The following is a 19,400-nucleotide window of genomic DNA, read 5'->3' on the forward strand; positions in this document are numbered from 1 at the left end:
AATTATAAATGCCTAAAATTCAATTTTATTATTTTTTAATTATAAAATTAAACTATCATAACCTAACCGAACTAACCAAACTTGCTGATAAAGAATATAACTTATATTCTACTTATATTATATAACTTATATTATATTATAACTTATAAGAATATAAGAATATAAAGAATATAAATATAACAAAAGTTTAGTAATCGGAAAAATAATTCTGTTTATTAAGTAAAACTAGAAATTGCTCAATTAAAATTTTATAATGACTTAATAATAAAATTAAACTGTAATAACCAAACTAAACCAACCAAACTTGCTGATAATAAAAAAAATCTTGGACAAAAAGTTAATGCTACCAGTGGGATTCGAACCCGGGACCTAGTATATCAGCCCGGCACGCTAATCGTTTGACCACCGAGGCCGTTGGCTATCATCCGTTTTGTTAGGGTAATGGCATAGATTAGGGTAATTCATAGATTGTTTAATCTATGGTAATGGCGTTCCCTCAGCTAATAAGAAGCCCTTAGCTGTCATCGTAGCCTCTTCTATTAATACCTCCCCTGAGTAAATACCTTTGTGGGTCAATCTGATTCTGAATCTGAATCTACTCTACTTCTACTTCAACAACAACCAAAATGCATGTTTGGTGGATGGTGTATTTGAGTTAGCGTTTTGTGATCAGAATTCAAACAATGGCTTGATGAAACTGGTTTCTTTCAATTCACCTTATTTAGTTATTTATCCTCTGTCGGTAACATTTAAAATCTAGTGTCAGTGTGGCAAAATGGAACAACCATCGCTTGAAAGGTAAGAATATTATGCCATCAGTTCCTGTTTGACTCCAATGTTTATGTTGGTAGGCTAGGCTAGGTTAGGAAAAATAGAAGAAAGTAGGCTAAGATCATTCGTTTAGCCTAATTTAAGTTATTTTACTGGATTGATTTGAATGTAGGTTAAGACATATTTTTTTGGACCAATCATATTGGTTCCTTTGTTTTTTTTTTAAAGTTTTTCATGAAATAGGTAAGTTATAGGCCTAAGTTAAATTAAGCCACTAGTAAAGGGTGAGGGTACAGTTTTTTAGCTGGGCTATGCTAATATCGATTGGAACTATCGAGTTGAAAATATTGGGTACAGTTTCTTAACTGGGCTATGCTAATATCGATTGAAACTATCGATTCGATTAGTTTACCTTTATGCACATTTTTCACCATCAGCAAGTTTGGTTGGTTAGGTTAGGTTATGATAGTTTAATTTTATAATAGATATATTTTAAAATATTGATTATTGATCAATATTTTGAATTTGATAGTTTCAATCAATATTAGCATAGCCCAGTTAAGAAACTGTACCCAAAATATTGATTAATAATCGATATTTTTAAATGTATCTATTATACAATTAAACGATCATAACCTAACCTAACCAACCAAACTTGCTGATGGTGAAAAAATCGCATGAAGGTTTACTAATCAAATCGATAGTTTCAACCGATATTAGCATATCCCAGTTAAGAAACTACCCAAGCGTGATTGCGAGAGATGTTAAAATCGAAACGTTTTGATTGTTTGAACCTCTCGAGACGTTTGGATTGTATTTTTGCTTAGCGAGAGGTTCTTACCGAGAGGTTTTTATCGCGATATTCGTGGTGATTGTTTTGTTTCAGCACGGCTTCTCTCGTGTTCGTTAAAAGAGAACCGAGAAGTCCTTACCGAGAGTCGAGAGACTTATTAACGAGATGTTCATGGCGATTGTTTCGTTAAGTACGGCATCGGCAATTAAGTTATTATCCAATTTCTATGGTATCTGCCGAGGATTGACCCCAATAAGAGGTCTATCTTACTTCAAAACCTAGGAAGGTTTACTGTATGGGTTATAGGTATAGCCAATGATATTACTTACCGGTACTTTATCTAAGGAATAGTGACTTATAATATCACTCAATAAAAACTATTGACGATTTTACCAAAAAAATGTTTGTATTTAAATCAAAATGTTTAAAAAACGAGACTGACAGTTCTTGTAAATGTTGTGTTCAGTATTAACACCATTAAGTTGATTACAAATACTTGTTCAGATGTTCATTTACAGTTTTCCAAAAACTCTTTAATATTTCCTACATGTTTCAACACATCTGTGTGTAACCTTGGGAAAACCACATATGAGTGAAAATTTAAAAACGTACGTTTTCAGGAAAAGCACTTTGCAAATTTTTTTCCCCTTTTTTTAAAACTTTTATTATTATTTTTATTTCATTAACATTTGAAGTTTCATAAAATGTCCATGGTAACGCAATATCTTTGGTAGTTTTCTTTTTAAAGAGCATCTTTAGTAGAAAAACACAAAATCCTTTCACGACCATAACGGACGTTTAAATGAATATTAAAAATAGTTAATATTATTTTTATAACTATGTTTTGCTATAAACTAATTTACTTTTATGACCATTATACAATAAAAAGGTCACTGAGCTTTTGGTATATTTGGTCTTTCTAGAAAAAAATAAAAAAAACTCAAAAAATAGAAAAAAGCCAATAAAATCTTTTTAAGTTTGTATAACTCCGAAAAAACTTACCTGAGACCCGAAAAATCATTATGTTTGTATAGAGGTGTGCTTCTTTTGTGTATAAAACATTGAAATATGACGATATTTTAATTTTTGAAATTTTTATGATAGAAATCATAAACGTGATGGTCAGGTACAAGTGGTACGGTCGTGAATTGTCTGGAATAATCTAAATCTTTCTAAACAATTCTTCAATTATACTGTTAGTTATAATAAAACTATGTGTTTCAATTGAACTTTTACTGTTCAATTTACAATTATATTAAAGTTATTGTCACGACCAAACACACTATAAATCCATAAGGCTGGATTGGTCGTGAAAAAAACCGCGATGGTCGTGAAACGTTGGTCGTGAAATTATGTGTTATTTGGCTCTGTTCTGGCGGTAGCCCTGCACCTCATGTTCGAGGATACAAAGTGGACTTCTAGTTTAATCTAGCAATTGAAATATCTTATAAACAAAAATTAACACCATGTCTACTTCATCGAATGACTACGTACGGTCATGGACACACCAAAATTACAAAAAACACAATATTTCCTTTATTAATCTTGTAATTCCTCCTTTCAACTCGAAACGACCGGCACTACAATCCTGACGTACACCCTGAACTAGTCTCTCAAACCAACTGACTCCATCGACGCCAGGCTTGCCACTGTCGTGCTCCAAAGTTGAAAATTTTTCCCAAATGGTCGTGACGCTAAATCGAGGGACAGACTTATTTTGTCAGTCTGCAATGACAATAAAATTAAAATATGCTCCTTTTTTGTAAGTTTAATAACCATTGATGACATAAAAATATGGCTTTATATATTTCGGCATGAATAATTAGTCTAAAAACAGCGTGAAAGTTGGAAAATGTACCCTAGGGACACGTCATGGGCGTGAATTTCGAGACTTTAAAAATACGAAAAAAATACCTAGAACCTATTTAAAACCAAATAAATGTGTGTAACATGTTGCCCCCGTCCCAAAAAATATTAAAACACATAATAATGGAACTACGAATCCAGTATCTACGAAGTAAAAGGCCAGGGACATGAAAACGTACGTTTTTAAATTTTCACTCATATTAACTTAAGTCATGAAATAGAGTTAAAAGTAGGCCTAAGTATTTAGCATTCTTAACAATGCAGGCCAGTTAAGAGGGTATCCACGCCCTTGTTATAATCTGTCATAAGTTATTAATTCAGTCGAATATTTTCTGATTATATTATCAAAACTAAACAATGTTTGAAAAAAAATCATTTTCTAGTAGGCTACAGTAATACAAATTACAAGTTAGTCTACTAGGCCTATAAGCTGAAATTGAAACCAAGCCAAATGTCCAACGTAAACATTTTGGATGCATTGCACGACGTCCAAGTGCCACGACGTCCAATAATATTTATTCAGTGCCACGACGTCCAAAACATAATTTTTGAGTTGTTGCACGACGTCCAAGTGCCACGACGTCCAAAAGTACAGTAACTGCCAAAAATATAGTCTTTCTACAAGCTTTGGACGTCGTGGCACTTGGACGTCGTGAAACAGTGCACTATATAATTGTAAAAAAGTAACATTTGCGGGAGTGTTGCACGACGTCCAAAGTCGCTGCCAGTTGCACGACGTCCAAGTGCCACGACGTCCAATAAATATTTGACTGTTGCACGACGTCCAATATAGCTCAGCGCTGTTGCACGACGTCCAAGCTCCTTCATGATGACCGGCTACTTGCCGAATAGTGTTCTCTCGTGTAAAATGCTTATGGAACGTTTATTAGTTATATATACATGGGTATATGTTCTTGTTCAGAAATATATATACTATGAATATTTGAACCATTAATTAAAACATGATAAAGTAAAAAAAAAAAACATAAAAAGAAAAAAATAAACAAGGCAACAGTTGGAAAACTATAAGGTTTACATGGTTTGAAAAATGATGCCATTTTGTTAACAACCGATCAACTTCATTATGTTTGGAGTCTGCTTTTAAATAGCCTACTTATTTTTTCAAGACTAGATACATTGATAGGTACATTGATCAACATGATCTTTGAAAACTATTTTTTATCCCCTCATTTTAATTTTTACTAGTACAGTAGAACCCCTTTAATCCGAACTAATTGGGACCGGGGGTAGTTCGGACTATTGAATAGTTCGGATTACAGAACATATTGTTTTTACATAACAATAGCTAGGGAAAAGTGGAAAATGCTTTATAAAGTAAAATACAGTGTTTATTTAATACAGTAGTAAACATTGGGAATAAATAGTACTGTACATTACATTTGAAATAATTACAGTGCGTATATCAATAAATACAGTATACAATAAAGAACTACTGTACTGTGTACAGAGTACAGCAATGAGGCGTTCGGATTAGTGGACGTTCGGATTACAGGGGTTCGGATTAAAGAGGTTCTACTGTATAAAGAATAGAATGCCTTTTCGAACGGTTTTTTAGGCTTCAATTAAATGTCTTTATGTCGTAAATATGTTTATTAATAGTATTCACTTAACATTGACTTAATTTCATTTCAATAAATTTTGTGTTTGTGTTTTGCTACACCACTTATTAAATTGCGACCAATGAGAATCTATATAAATAAAATTAGAGTTTTGTCTGTACATTGCTCATAATCATTCATTTGTAGGTTATTTTTACGTTTTATACTTAAAGAAGCCGAAACAAGTCTCATCTAAATTTCTGTCTGTCTGTCTGTCTTTCTGTCTTTCTGTAACACTCAAGATGGCATTTTACACAATCTTCTCCAGGAAAACGAGAGTACCTATCAAGATCCAAGTCATTTTAATGTATTCACTGGATTGGCGAGAGTGTCTTTAGCCATTAAAATATGGCCTCAATAATTAGTAAATAACATTACGGACGTTCAAAAATGCAGTTTTGTGCGATTTTTGTCAAGTTTTCTTCCAATTTTTATCACATAATGATCTATGAAATAACGAACAGCTGTTCGGATCAAGATATTTTTTTCTCGCTGTCACTGATATGTTTACAAATACCACAACCATTTCCGATCACGTTTTCAAGGCAAAGCCCATCCAAGTGAGATTAAAATCGTTGTCTTACATAACGGATTTAATTAATCGCAAGTGGAATAATATAGTGTAACCGTAAATGAAATTTAATAACATCATCCAGGTTAGGAACCAGAGATTCTTTGTGTATAAAATTGTTCTTGAGTTTTGATAACCTTGAATCAGTGTTGTATAGGGCTGGGAAACTTGAATTTATTAATGATCGTCGCCAATAGCTTACTAACTCATTGACGGCGCTTCAATGGTGGTTGTGTAAAGTGTAAAGTGTAAAGCAAAAAATCACAACTACAGTGGGTGATTGTAACAGAGGTTTACGGTTTATGGATGATGCTAAACTCGCTTTTCCAATGTGTTACTTTCTGTTCCTATTCACCGTATGATGCAATCGCTGGACGATACAGCCAATAGGCCCATAGCCCATCTCTTGGGTACTTACGCCTACCCAATTATTCATAACAACCTTTTCGACGACGATCCTTGATACCGGTACTTTTCCCTAGAATACACGGCCTCCCTACTTGAGAAATAAAATTACAAACGTCCAAAAACCCAGCATTGCGTGATTGGTCACAGCATTGGTCACATTTCATTCTAATGTTAAAAGATATACCAATCATTGTTTAGAGAATAGGCCTGCGTAATCTATTAAATAACAAACAGTTGTTTTTTTTTTCAAACTGACACCAATAAGTTTACATTAAAAGTTGTTTACGAATAAAGCAATTAATGGGAAATAATTTTGATTGCCGATAACTTTTCACGAAAAAATCCAAAACCAAGAAATCAATAACCTTGGGACTTGATTAACGCATTTTATTTGTCGGACGTAATTCTTAACTGTAAACGTTGGTTTTTGGTACTGGTTTTTTCCCTTAGAACCGTTGGTAGCAGCGAAAATCATTTTTACGTACCAACACATCACTGTAATTTACAAATTAGTTATCGTTGGTGTTGCACCTTATTTATACAGTGGTATTACAGCCTTATTCAATTTAATTGATGTCTTAACTGTATAAGTTTTGCTTTTTCTGTCTGGATTCCAAAATGTTAGTTTATGCTAAGAAAATGATAACTCATTTAAGTAAAACGTTTTTTTAGCAAACCATTATGAATTGTTTACGATTTACGTTGTTTATGTATCAATAGTTCATGGCCTATTTCGGTAATTTTTATTATAGGTGAAATTACCAATCTAAATTGTCTATAGTACTTCATTTTATAAAGTAATCCGTCATTTCGTCAGCATTTCGCGTCATCTTCGGTCCAAGCAAATATAATAAATATGATAAAATTTGATGACATTGACAAAGATTTCAAATTCTAATTTTATATGTACTTTGTTATGCTTAAAACGTAGCAAATTCCCTAATTAAGTTCTGTATTTTTGTGTGTATGTCTGTTGGTAACGCATTTATGTACTTATTTCTCAGTGTCACGAAAAGGACAAGAGCACCTTGATAATGAAAATGTCAACCCGAATAAAGTGTTAAATGGTGAGGTTGAGGTAGTACTTTAAATAAATACCTTTAACCATTGTGGGAAGTAACTTTCAACTATAGGCCTTAGGGCTATGCCTCATAGATCTAGGCCTATAAAGCTTTTTTTTAGTTTAATCATTGGATTTAACATATGGACCAACACGATCCGGGTGACATTTAATTGCGAAGCATTTGTTTTGGCTTGAAACTGTCAGATACTGTATTTGCAAAGGTTTATATATAATAGTTTTGCCAGCATATCTGAAAATATGCAAACCAACTGCTTTTCTTAATATAAGAAGGTTTCAACTGACTACTTTAAGATCCCCGTGCGTAGAACGGGCACACAGCTAGTATCATATAAATAAGTTGTACACAGGGTTCTTTTGTTTCCCCAACTCTAAAATACAACGCACATGAATTGAAAATGTTATAGGTTTAATAGTACTGTAGTGAATCGAATATCAATAAAGTTAACGTATAACAATAAATTTACATATTCCAAGATTATAATTGAATGTGTTTACGAAGGAACACCACAACCTCAACATTTAACATTACAATATATTTACTCAAGATTTATTGATTTCATATAGCACAGTTGATGTTGCCAACTAGCGTGGGAGCGGAAGTCCTGATAAAGGCTGGTTCTCGGAAAAGTAATAAACTTGTAGTTTGAATGAAACATTTTTTTAATTTTGTACAGGATTCATGGGATCCTCAGCATCAAGTACAAACTGCAAAATGTGTGTCGAAGGTCTGATTAGACCTTCCGAGATTTAGACCTTCAGCAACTAATCCGTTTTTTACCTTCCTTTAATTTATTCTTTTTCATGTTGTGCTTCATGTAACATACATAGACCAGAGGGCCGCTCATGCCCTTGACAAATAAATTAACATTTTCGCACTAATACAAATCAATATCGTCATTAGACAAGAATTAAAGAATAAAATTTATAAACAAAACCTACCACGACATATTCTTGAACAAGTATGCCTACAAACCTACGATAAGCATGTTTGTTATTATTATACTTAACCTACAAATACTATGACTTAGGGCATACCTGCTTTCCTAGATAAAACATGCGAACTAATTGCGAGTGCGACGTGAACTTAGAAAAAGACTAGTAAGAATTTACAACTGTGAATTTCTCAGAATTGATTGACAGTTCAGATGAACCTATGGCCACAGACTACGGAAACCTACAGTATTATTGTATTAGTATACTGTATTTCTATTATTGTGTTACTAGCAGAGTACCCGTCCTTCGTACGGGGTTGACATATAAGTATAAATGCTTATTGCAGTTATGGGAGAGGACACGATAAAAAAAAAAAAAACTGGTCTTTTAATTTATACGGTATCCTATTGAGTAGCACACATCTACCATAGTCCTGATGTTCTACCACTGCACCTAGACCATGGAAAAAAGTAAAGTTCTCATTGTGTACCACAACTTTTTTTTGCTAGTTGGTTCAAATTAGCTGTGGTCATTAATGCAAACGAACAACATAATAGTGCTGCACCCTGTTTGGCAAGCCTTATAACTTTTAATGCTGTTTAATATCATAGAACCAACTTGTACAGTTGAAACGGCTGACAATATTCTTTAATTTCTTTTAATATGAATTCTCATAAGGTTAACTAGAGAAAGTCCAGAGCCAGAGCCACCGGGGAGGAGACTGAAAGAATTTTTGATGTAAGAATATTTTAATCTGGGATGTCATCTATCATCATACCAAATTTCAACCTTGTCGGTTTAGTATTTTTCGCGTTTGCTTGTCACAAACATCCATCCGTCCATCCATACATCCATGGTTTGCACTGTAAACAAAAAGCTATCACAATAGTTTCAAACCGACAAATAGGAAAAATAGGAAAATATAAATAAATATGGAAAATAGGGTAATTTTCTAACATATTTTAGTGAAATTATATAATCAGGCAAATGGAAATTCAGTCTACAGATTTGCTGTGGTAGGGGGATTATATTACGGTTTACACAAAAATAAATCAAAACATAAACCTCATAACACTTAGGAAAAGGGCCTAGGTTGATAGGGCAATGATTATAGAATCTTAATTATTTCCTATATCCATGATGAATGATTTCTTTTAAAACGAATTATTCCCACTGTTTCACAGGAAACATTTTTAACCATTGTAGCAACATCATTAAAGCTTAAAAAGTTGATAGTTTACATAATATTTAGCACATTTTTACGGATAAAACTTTTTTGAATTCATCATATTATAAGTGTATGAAAATTCATATATCTGTGTATCAATATCTACTTATCTCATTTCTGTTCAATGGAAGTTATACAATTTCAATGATACCGGTACTTAAATGGGAAGTCTTACAGCTGTTATAAAACTGTGCATACATTTTATCTTACGAGTAAATTTGCTACCAATTGATATAGTATGACAATTCTATTCTACTGCAGTACTTAGAATTCTTCCACTACTCACATTAAACCAACCATATTTACTTTTGGGCTAGTGATTAATTTATTGTATTAATCATACAATATAGTGAATAGTGTAGTCATTTATTTATTTCGTTTCTATGACATAGCTCTATTTTGTAGAAATCAATTATGCAATCATAACAACAGAAATACTGCATCATTACATTTTACAGTGACATAGTATTTATTTTACATATAAAAAATTTAAGCTAACGCAATAATTAGTTCAATTAGAACCATTGAATATTGAATAATTTAAACATTAATCGAAGACGAAGCGGTTGACAACTTTCAAACAGTTGACTAGGACTAGTTGCCTTCAATAATTGCAATGCGAACTGTATGCACTGAGGTCGGCAAACAGTGTTCACAGTGTGCAGGCACTTTGGACGTCGTGGCACTTGGACGTCGTGCAACAGTGAAATATTGATTGGACGTCGTGGCACTTGGACGTCGTGCAACTGGCAGAGGCTTTGGACGTGGTGCAAATGATACTTCTTTACAATTCTACAGTGCGCTGTTTCACGACGTCCAAGTGCCACGATGTCCAAAGCTTGTAGAAAGACTATATTTTTGGCAGTTACTGTACTTTTGGACGTCGTGGCACTTGGACGTCGTGCAACAACTCAAAAATTATGTTTTGGACGTCGTGGCACTGGAAAAATATTATTGGACGTCGTGGCACTTGGACGTCGTGCAACACTCCCAACATTTTAAGTTAACCAACCACTCTTTTCATTACCATGGGTTCATCTAATTCTAATTTTTTTTAGGCCGAGTATCATGTTACCAAATAATTTAAACCCGAATGGCTACACATCATGTATTAAGATTTCTGGAATCCCTATTCTTCCGCCCTTGGTAAGTAGGCCTAAATTATTTATATAGCCTAGCTTATTTCATACTTATTTATGTAGGCCTAGGATGTTTAGTTTGAATCATTATTTGCATGCTCTTGTTTTTAAATAGACAATGTAGGTAGTTTTTTAACAACTTCAATGCTTGTCCAAAAATGTCCTAATTTGTAAGTAGCCTAGTGAACGCATATGTTACATTTAATCTAGGTTAACTTAGTTAAAAAAATCCAACTCTAATATTACCTATGTGCATTTTGTGTATTAATTTCACGTTATAGTTTGGGTATTGTTTTCTGGTGAGAGTTAGTTCTCTATAAAGGAAATAACGTATTTTTTAAAGGTACACTATGGCTTGTTATCCTATCAAACAATAAGGTCAATAACTGTACATTGAGTTTTTTTTTTAAAGGGAGAGTTTTTTTACATTGAGTGTATCTAACGAGGAAGTCAATAACCCCTTGTATTAACAATGCAGTTCAAATACAGAATATTATGTAGCCTGTAAAGGTGTGGCCTGAAAATCGCCAACAGAAATCCACACCTAAAGCCTCAACATCTTTAATTTAAGTATTCTGATTCTGGTGTCTTAAAGCCTTTAATTAGATTATAATACACATACAACCAAAGTAAGCTTAATTATTTACTTATTTCAGATCACTGATGAGAGAAGGAAAGAAATCAACAATGACAAGCAAAAAGCTGTTGAAGTAGAAAAGAAGTTGAAAGGGAAACGCAGTAGCATTGATAGTGGTGTGATGACCGGAAGTTATACAGACCATTTAAAAAATACAGAATTTCATCAGAGTGAGTCACAATTTGATCAATCTTCCTTTATCGATTTGACTCTGAAAAAAGACTTTGAAAATGACTCTTCCATGCAATCTTTTGAATCAATGAGTTATGCTGTAAGTGATAGTTTCTTAAAGACTGCTCTAGAAGACCCTGAATTCAGAGATTTCTTCTCTTCCACTGCTGAAAAAATATTCAAAGATAACAAAATTGAAACCCTTCTAGATATCCCTGGTGAAAGTGATACAACTTCTTTACAGTTAAATCAAGTTTGTAGTAAAGAAAGTGAAATCCAGTCTTCAGCAGGTTTTTCAGAATCAAGTTTTCAAAGAGGTTCAGATTTTGTTGATTTGAGTTTTAGTGACAATGACAGTCTTGCTCCTTCTGTTGCTGAATCTAAAACCACCCTTAGGAGCCCAGAAAGTATAAGAAATAGGCCTACTGAAGATGACTTGGAATGCAGGCAAGACGAGCGTCCTTCTTTACCTCCTAGGATCAGACGAAACTCTTACACTCTGGAGAGTCCGAGCCCTGTCCTGCTGGAACATATGGCTAAAGAGAAAGCAAACAATAAAACAACATGGCAAACGCTCCCTGATAAGAAAGAGAAAACCAAAGGACCCGGATTTAAAACATTTTCAGGCCGAAGTCAAAGAAAACACTGGAACAAGAACGCTTGCAATCAGTCTTCCATATTAGGAGTAGAAAACTATCGTTCCAAATACACATTAAGGAAGTCTAACACATTTGTTATGCCTGAGACAAGGGTTAAAGCGAGCAATTATTCACTTCCTGCTAGTTCTCGTACAAGTCCTGTGGGCTATTCATCATTTACTCGCTCTGTTGACTGTCTAAAATCTTTGGAGGAAAACTCTCTGTATGAAATAGCGAAACAAATAAGGGGTAATTTAGGTGCAAGCACTGAATTGGCAAACAAAATGAGCAGGCCTATCACTAACTGTAAAGATCTCAATGGAGATGTGGACTCCCTCTCAACCTCACTCATGCAAAATGTTTGTGAATTGCAATCTGCGTCTTCTAATAAAACTTCACCTACTTCATTAATCAATAATCCCTCAAGTTGTGACAAATCATTCTGCAGTACAGAACACTGTTCTCCTCCTCAAATAGACTTAAGTGATTCGGCCAGTCAGATTTCAGTCACCACACAATCTACATACATCCAGAAAAATTCACATGACATTGCCAACATTTCCAATGGGAACATTTCAAGCGTTATAAATCACTCTGATCTTGATGATTTAGTTTCATTATGTAGCAGTATGAGTATTTCCAGATATTTACCTACAAATGATACTTCAAGACCTTCAACAGCTGAATATACGTCAGGAACAAGTATTCACCTACTGAAAATTAAACATGAAAATGAACTTAGAGAACTGCTTGAAAAGCAGCGTAAAGAAGAACAGATTTATTCTCAACTAATTTCTACAAGTGGGTCTTTGGCAAGCAGAACTACAACAAACTTAAGTAATGGCGATCCTTTTGATTCAAATCATGAAGTATTAGATTTTGAGAAAAAGGACTCGTGTAGCCGTGAATTATTTCCTAAACAAAAACCTTATGAAGGAGAAATGTATACTAAACATATTTTTGACTACTCAGAGAGAGAAAAGGTATGTTCATTTCATTAATATTTTTGCAGAATCAGTAAATTAACAATTTTAAAGGATTTGTATTAAACATGTAGCTTTTTTGATTGCATTTGGGCTTCAGATAGCTATTTTGTTAATGCTCAATCATTAGGATAACAGCAAAATTTACATCAGTGAATTAGTAGGTACGGTATATTAAAGGTTTATGATAATGATCAAAAACGGAATGTTTTCAGGAAGCAGCTACCAAACTCACAGCTTGTGCAAAAGGTTATTTGACCAGAAGGTTGCTGAAAACTGAGAAAGTTCAGCAGTTGATTGAACTGATTAAGGAATCGCTTACTTGTGCATTTGCTCTGCAGAAAGAACCGCATTTGAAACCAAATGATCTGGAATTGCACGCTCGATTAGCTCATCAGGTCCGGTAGCCTATATATTTTTGGTATAAAGTATAAGTATAGGCCTAAGTATTAGTCATAAAAAAACTACAACTAAATTTCATCAGATTTTAGGAAAGATGAAAGTTGATAAACTGTTTAATTAATTGATATTTCATACTTTTTTTGTATAGACGTTGTGATGAGATAGACATCAGTGATGACTGAGGTTTGGGTGTATTTCAAACTAGTTTATGTTTCTATATTTAACAAGTTCAATAAAATGTACTGGGCAGCCAATTGGATATAGTCATCCCCTTTTAATCCATAGGTTTTGGATGTACCGAGAAATGTTGTTATGCTTGTTCACGCCTTGACACTTGACCCTAACACAATTTTAAATAATATTGGGCAAACTATTAATCCTAGATGAAACCAGGGGATTTTGTCAGTAACAAAAACTGCAGGGAAAAAGCTGCTTCTCTATCCTGTTAAAGTTGATTTTATTCACTTCCACTTTACTTGAAAATCATATAAATAATAATAGTTACCTTCTACCGTTCCAAATTGATGATGTTTATGATGCTATTAATTGCTTCATCTTCTATATTAAAATAAATAGTTATTTGTGTAACTAGTGGTGAAAGTGGCACTTTGCTGCACACGAGAGCAATGTTTACGCACGAGCCGCAGGCGAGTGCGGAATGATCTCGAGTGCAGCAAAGGCCTTTTTCACTCGTGTTACACATTACATTTTTCCTACAGTCACTATAAAGCATATAAATAATTAGTCTTTCAAACACTACAACACGTTTTTAGGTTCAGCTGGCAACACAAATAGGTGCCCTAGAGAAAGTAGTACCCGCAGTCTGTATCACTCCGCTATTTTTCCTCGGCAAGAAATGTGCTCCGCGTTTTGAGAATATAGTTCCGTATGTTTTTGTAATTTAAAGTGGTTTCCGCGCCTAAAAAAATGCGTTAAAGGCATTTTCTTGTTTATTAAGATCGTAGGAATGGTTTAAAAACGTTTAAATGAAAAGTCCAGAAAGTTCAGAAATACCTAAACTATAAACACGAAATGACAGGTTCAATCATAGTTATAATAGTCAATCAGCTGCTCATAGTATTATTATCTTTAAGTGTTGCCAACCTATTTCCAAGCGGACACGGATTACGTGCATAATAGAACCACGCTGTTTTGTGTTGTTTCGTTGGAATCCTGATGTGCGGCAAAGTATAAACCGTGCGGCAAAGTATAAACCGTACGGCAAAGTATAAATATGCAGCAATTAGCAGCTTTCTGTACTATAAACAGTACAAGGAAGCCAACTTTGTCGGGTGACTGTAGGAAAACAGTCATTACACAATACACAAACCTTCATTTATCACATTTAAGGAACGGATCTGTAATGTCGTCGCGGCGGCCACATATCGCGTATGCACATGATTAATTCCGGGTGACAGTGTCACTATTGACAAAACGCGTTGCAAACTACATCAATTTGGAACGGTAGAAGGTAACATCTATAATATTAAAACGAAACAGTGTTTTTTTATTTCACGATTCTGAATCAACCACTCGACGGATTTTCATGATTTTTGTGTTGAAAGAAAGATAATTTTGAGAACTAGGGAATGTCGAAGCCATAATTTTAGTTTAGGGTCCCAGTTTTTTGGAAATTAAGTTTTAATTTTTTTAAAAGTCTAGCAGCCGACGCTAAGATTCTAAACTAGCTTTTGGTGAAATATAATTTGTTTATCATAACAGCTGTAAACATTCAGCGTTTGTAACACAAATTCAGCATTTGGATAAAATTAAAAAACATACTAAGGGTTGACTTATTTATACTATGTGTAATGCTAATCATTGATACGTTCAATCCTTCGATAAGAGGATGACAGATTATTTAAATATACATAGGTAAAATACTAGGATGTTCAAAGGATTTTTTTTAAATAAATCTTTGTAATCTTCGGTTTGTTTTAGTGCAATATAATTTTCTTTTAACTAACAGCTGGTTAAATATGAATATGCTCTGTAGAACTATGAGGTTATTTTATTTACTCTGATTTTTCATTGATTTTGAGGAAATAAGTAAGATTAGTAGACCACCGAGAAAAGTAACACCATCGATGTATACAAGTCGAGGCTCTGTACACGAGTCTTAAAAAATGATATGCAAATTATTATACTGCTCAACATTTTTAGGAAAGGGTAGGAAAATCCATTTTTTACACGTTTCAATTCATCTTGGTTTGTTCACAATCAATGTTTTTGAATGATTAAACTTTGTTTGGATTAGGCCCGGAAATATTGATGTCATAAAGAAGGAGAACAAGAATCCTCAGGAATGCAATTTTAATTGCCACCACAGCCCAGACGGGTTTTATCCAAAGATATACAGATGAATGACATAGATTGAGTACAACGTCATCATTGACCTAGGATACTGCAATTAGACTAACCATCTTTTTATGAAATCTAAAAATTTGTTCTGCGTGTGTTTAGTTGTGGTTACGTTTGGAGGCGCTGAATATTTTATAGTTTAAATAAATGAATACGGGGAATTACAGTGTATATTGATTCAATGAGGGTGGTTTAATTATTAAGGATATTAGAAGGAATGGATAATAAACATAGACAATTAATTACGTCACTAGCTTTACTAGCGTGTTTTACGTTTTAAATTCCTTCAACATGTGACCAGTTCTTTTGTTTAAATGAATATTTAATATTTTTTATTTATTTATTTATTTTTTATTAATTTTTATTATTTATTTATTTATTTTTTATTTTATTTTTTTATTTATATGAATATTATTTTATTTTTGACTCAGCTGTTTACTAAAACAAACTATATGTTGTTGTTTTTACTTTTCTTTGTTTACACTTATTTATTTAGCAATTGATGCAGTGAAATTGATATAAAGGATATGTGTGGACGATTCGTTTAATGATGTCAGGACACCAACTTTATAATTATGTGTAGCCTACTGTGAATTTTATTGGATGTTTTCGTTTTATTTTAGGGAGTTTCTATTCAGACCTACTGGAAATTGTGTATAGTATGAGTAATTGTATTGTGTTGATATTGATTATGGAAGAGGCAAATATGCGATGTAATTGGAAGGTGATATCGTTGACTAGGCCTATACACTTTCTCAATTAATTACTCTTTCTACTGTAGGCTGCTATAAAATTTGTCTTTATACGTGTACGCTAGCTGTTCTGATTTATACACAGTTTTAACTGACTAATCCCGTACGTAGGACGGGCTAACACCTCGTTATTATTATTATTAATAATTGACGTTCCAGTAGTAGGAAATGAATTTTAATTTAAAATCGTTCGTAATGCAACTCATCTTTCTGACTGTATTCCTATAAATTTATTAAAGAGCAACTAAGATTAGTGCTTAAAAACTACAATCATTCTGTCAAAATAAAATACAATTTACAATGTATACACTAAAGAAAAATATATTTATTCTGATCTTTACAATCCATAAACATAAAAACCTGTTGTTGCATGATCTAAATTTCGGTGGTCCAACTCCAGAAATTGATACTAGCGAAGGTGTTTTAACCATTGTTCATTTGCAAATATTGTATACACAATGCTTTAGTGATTCCAAACTTAACTGAACTTTGATTTTTGTGTAAAGAGGAAGTTGGTTAATGTCTTAGTGCAGCGCTACTAAAACTTTGTCTGCAGCTAAAAAGAAATTTAATGTGCAGCTCTGCGAACTGCAGGATATTTTCTCGGCCTGCTGCTTGAGAGGTATTTATGTTGTCATGTTGCAGTTGAACGCAGCACTCTGCGAACTGCAGGATATTGTCTCAGCCCCTGTGTCTACCAGAATGGCCATCATTTCTGCGGACAGAGAGAGACTCCGCAGACCGACGTCCAGGCCTTCCTCTGCCATCTCTGCAGCTACTCGTAAGAGCATTCTACGCCGACAGCAGTTAGTATTTCGATATTTAGCATTTTTGTCATATATTTAGTTCTTTTATCTGGCAGAAAATATTTTATTTCATTTTCTGAAAAAGAATAACAAGTATCTAACTGTAATGTTTATAATTGAGTGCTAAACATAACCACTTTGATTGCAGGAGTTTAAACAGCGAAGAAAAGAAACCTCGTCAAAGTAGAACAAGAACCAAATCTTTCTCTGACAATGGATACACAGGTAGAATTTAATCACATAATCTGTATCTCACCAATTCCGTACATGTATAGATTTGATTAGATTTCTGGGCATCAGCATACCAGTAAACCCCATTAGTAGTCCCAAAACCATTAATATTTTATAGCTCTACCTATACTGGGTTGTAGCACTTGTTACAGTTTTGAAATGTTTTAAGTGAATTGGAGCAAATACGGGGCGTTTTTAAAAGAATGCCGGGATTTTAAAGGGTCGTTGCTAGGGGACTATTCAAGATAATTAAACGGTTTGAACGTCAAAATGAAGGTGAAAGAACAAAGTTTTTTCTCATTCTTTGATACAATTCGGAATGATTTGATAAAGTCAGATTTTCATCAATCTTATTTGAGCGTAAAACTGGCAAAGTATGTACGCTAAGGGCGATCGGCGGGTTTAACTGAATCATTTAGGTACAAAGACTCTATATTTTACAAATAACATCATAAAGTGACCAATTTAGGTTTGTTCAACTGAAGACTTCGTCAGGCAATCGATTTTTCGGGCTTCTGATGCAGAATTGTCGGATTTCTTCGACTATATCATCGTTTGTTTTTAGCCGGCCAGGTGAATGTCTTTTTAAAACACTACGGTGCCACGAAACTCATTAAACCAGCTTCAAGTTTCTTGTATGATCAAGTAGATATTAATTTAGTTTAATTTAGCAATGGATATAAACTCTGAGAACCACAGATTACAATCTGTGCCTTCTGTTGCGCCGTAAACGACGTACTGGCAACTGGTGTCAAGCGTATGAGTCACAATAGTGGCCTACCTGTTTCGCGCATGCCAAGGTCAAAATTTCCTCCCTTGCTACACGGGAAACAAAACTTAGTTATTTTAGCTTCAATTTGACATATAAAACGTTTAGTTACCTTGAATAATAATTCAAAATCCCAGCATTCTCTTAAAACACCCTGTACAAGTTTTGTCATTTTGATTTTACCTATACTGGCTTATACCAGCCTTAAATCCCTTTTTACTGGATCTTTGTCATTTATTTATTATTATTACTTTCCCTTTTTTTACCAATTTTTTTTTTTTACACCTTTCAGATATTTCCAATGTTTAAGTTATCTGCTGTGGCTTCCCTGTAAAATTGTTTTTCCCTTTTTGTAAATTAGATTAAAGATTATGTTAGATTATAGATTATAGAATGGATGGACTGATTAACTCGGTCCCCACGCACAGGCTTTGCCTATGTGGGGAGGATCCATTTTTGTTTGGAATTACTGTTTGTATACTTTATTCATGGAATAAATTATGTTTGATTTGATTTCATTTACTGAGGGCTAGCCTTTTTACGTTTAACGTTTATGTTAAGTTACGTTTAAGTTATAAAGCATTATATTTTTTTACTCGTTTGTCCATTCCAGGCCCAACATACGGATCTCGAGGAAGAAGTGGTTCCGCCAGCACAAACAGCAGCCGTCAGCCTTGGAGGTGAATGCTGAGAAGCTCAAGCACCACTAAATCTGTGATTAATAAAGTCATATTTTTATATTTGTAATTTTATGCAATATGAAGTTGCTAGAGTAGAACTACCATTGAGGTCTTAGTGTTTTGTAAAAGACATGAGAAAAGACAAGAGTCTGAATCTGAAATTAAATCATAGTTCCTTATTTTGTAAACAACATTTACTATAAGCTGTGTGTATTTTTATATTTTTACCGTATAGTTAAGTAAGTACCATTGTAAACACATATCGTTAGGCTTAATTAAGAAAGCTCTCTAATGAGGCATTGTATACAAGTGCAGTAAAAAGTAAATCTAGGATTTATATAACTGTTGAAAAAACCAATTTTAAGCCTGTAAGAATCTTTGTTCGTACAGTTATATGGTACGGAAAGTAAATAAAAGAAACGTCTTATAACACTTAAAACATATATTTACGCTTATACTGTTACTCACAAGACGGTAAATATACAAAAAAGGTGGTAAGTGGTAATCGATTTCGATTGGACACTCCAATCATCATCAGACCCAATAGGCGAATGTGCA

The 19,400-nt window shown here is 33.7% G+C and overlaps 1 protein-coding gene across 4 annotated transcripts; it reads left to right on the top strand.

Moving 5' to 3' along the window:
• Nucleotides 1-650: 650 nt before the first annotated feature.
• Nucleotides 651-19,235, top strand: LOC128995127 (uncharacterized). Of its 4 annotated transcripts, none has more exons than XM_054420032.1 (7): nt 651-798; nt 10,332-10,419; nt 11,069-12,841; nt 13,057-13,239; nt 17,002-17,162; nt 17,311-17,387; nt 18,776-19,235. In XM_054420032.1, the coding sequence occupies exons 1-7, from the start codon at nt 776-778 to the stop codon at nt 18,844-18,846; spliced, it is 2,376 nt and encodes a 791-aa protein (XP_054276007.1). In that variant the 5' UTR covers nt 651-775; the 3' UTR covers nt 18,847-19,235. The 4 variants fall into 4 exon arrangements, with proteins under 4 accessions (XP_054276007.1, XP_054276011.1, XP_054276009.1 ...); XM_054420034.1 differs by lacking the exon at nt 651-798 and adding an exon at nt 904-1,014; XM_054420035.1 differs by lacking the exon at nt 651-798 and adding an exon at nt 1,745-1,754.
• Nucleotides 19,236-19,400: the final 165 nt, after the last annotated feature.

The sequence above is a fragment of the Macrosteles quadrilineatus genome, unplaced genomic scaffold, assembly GCF_028750875.1.
Source record: "Macrosteles quadrilineatus isolate MER2022 unplaced genomic scaffold, UCM_ALF_1.0 Scaffold_5__1_contigs__length_97177068, whole genome shotgun sequence".
Classification (NCBI taxonomy): Eukaryota; Metazoa; Arthropoda; class Insecta; order Hemiptera; family Cicadellidae; genus Macrosteles; species Macrosteles quadrilineatus.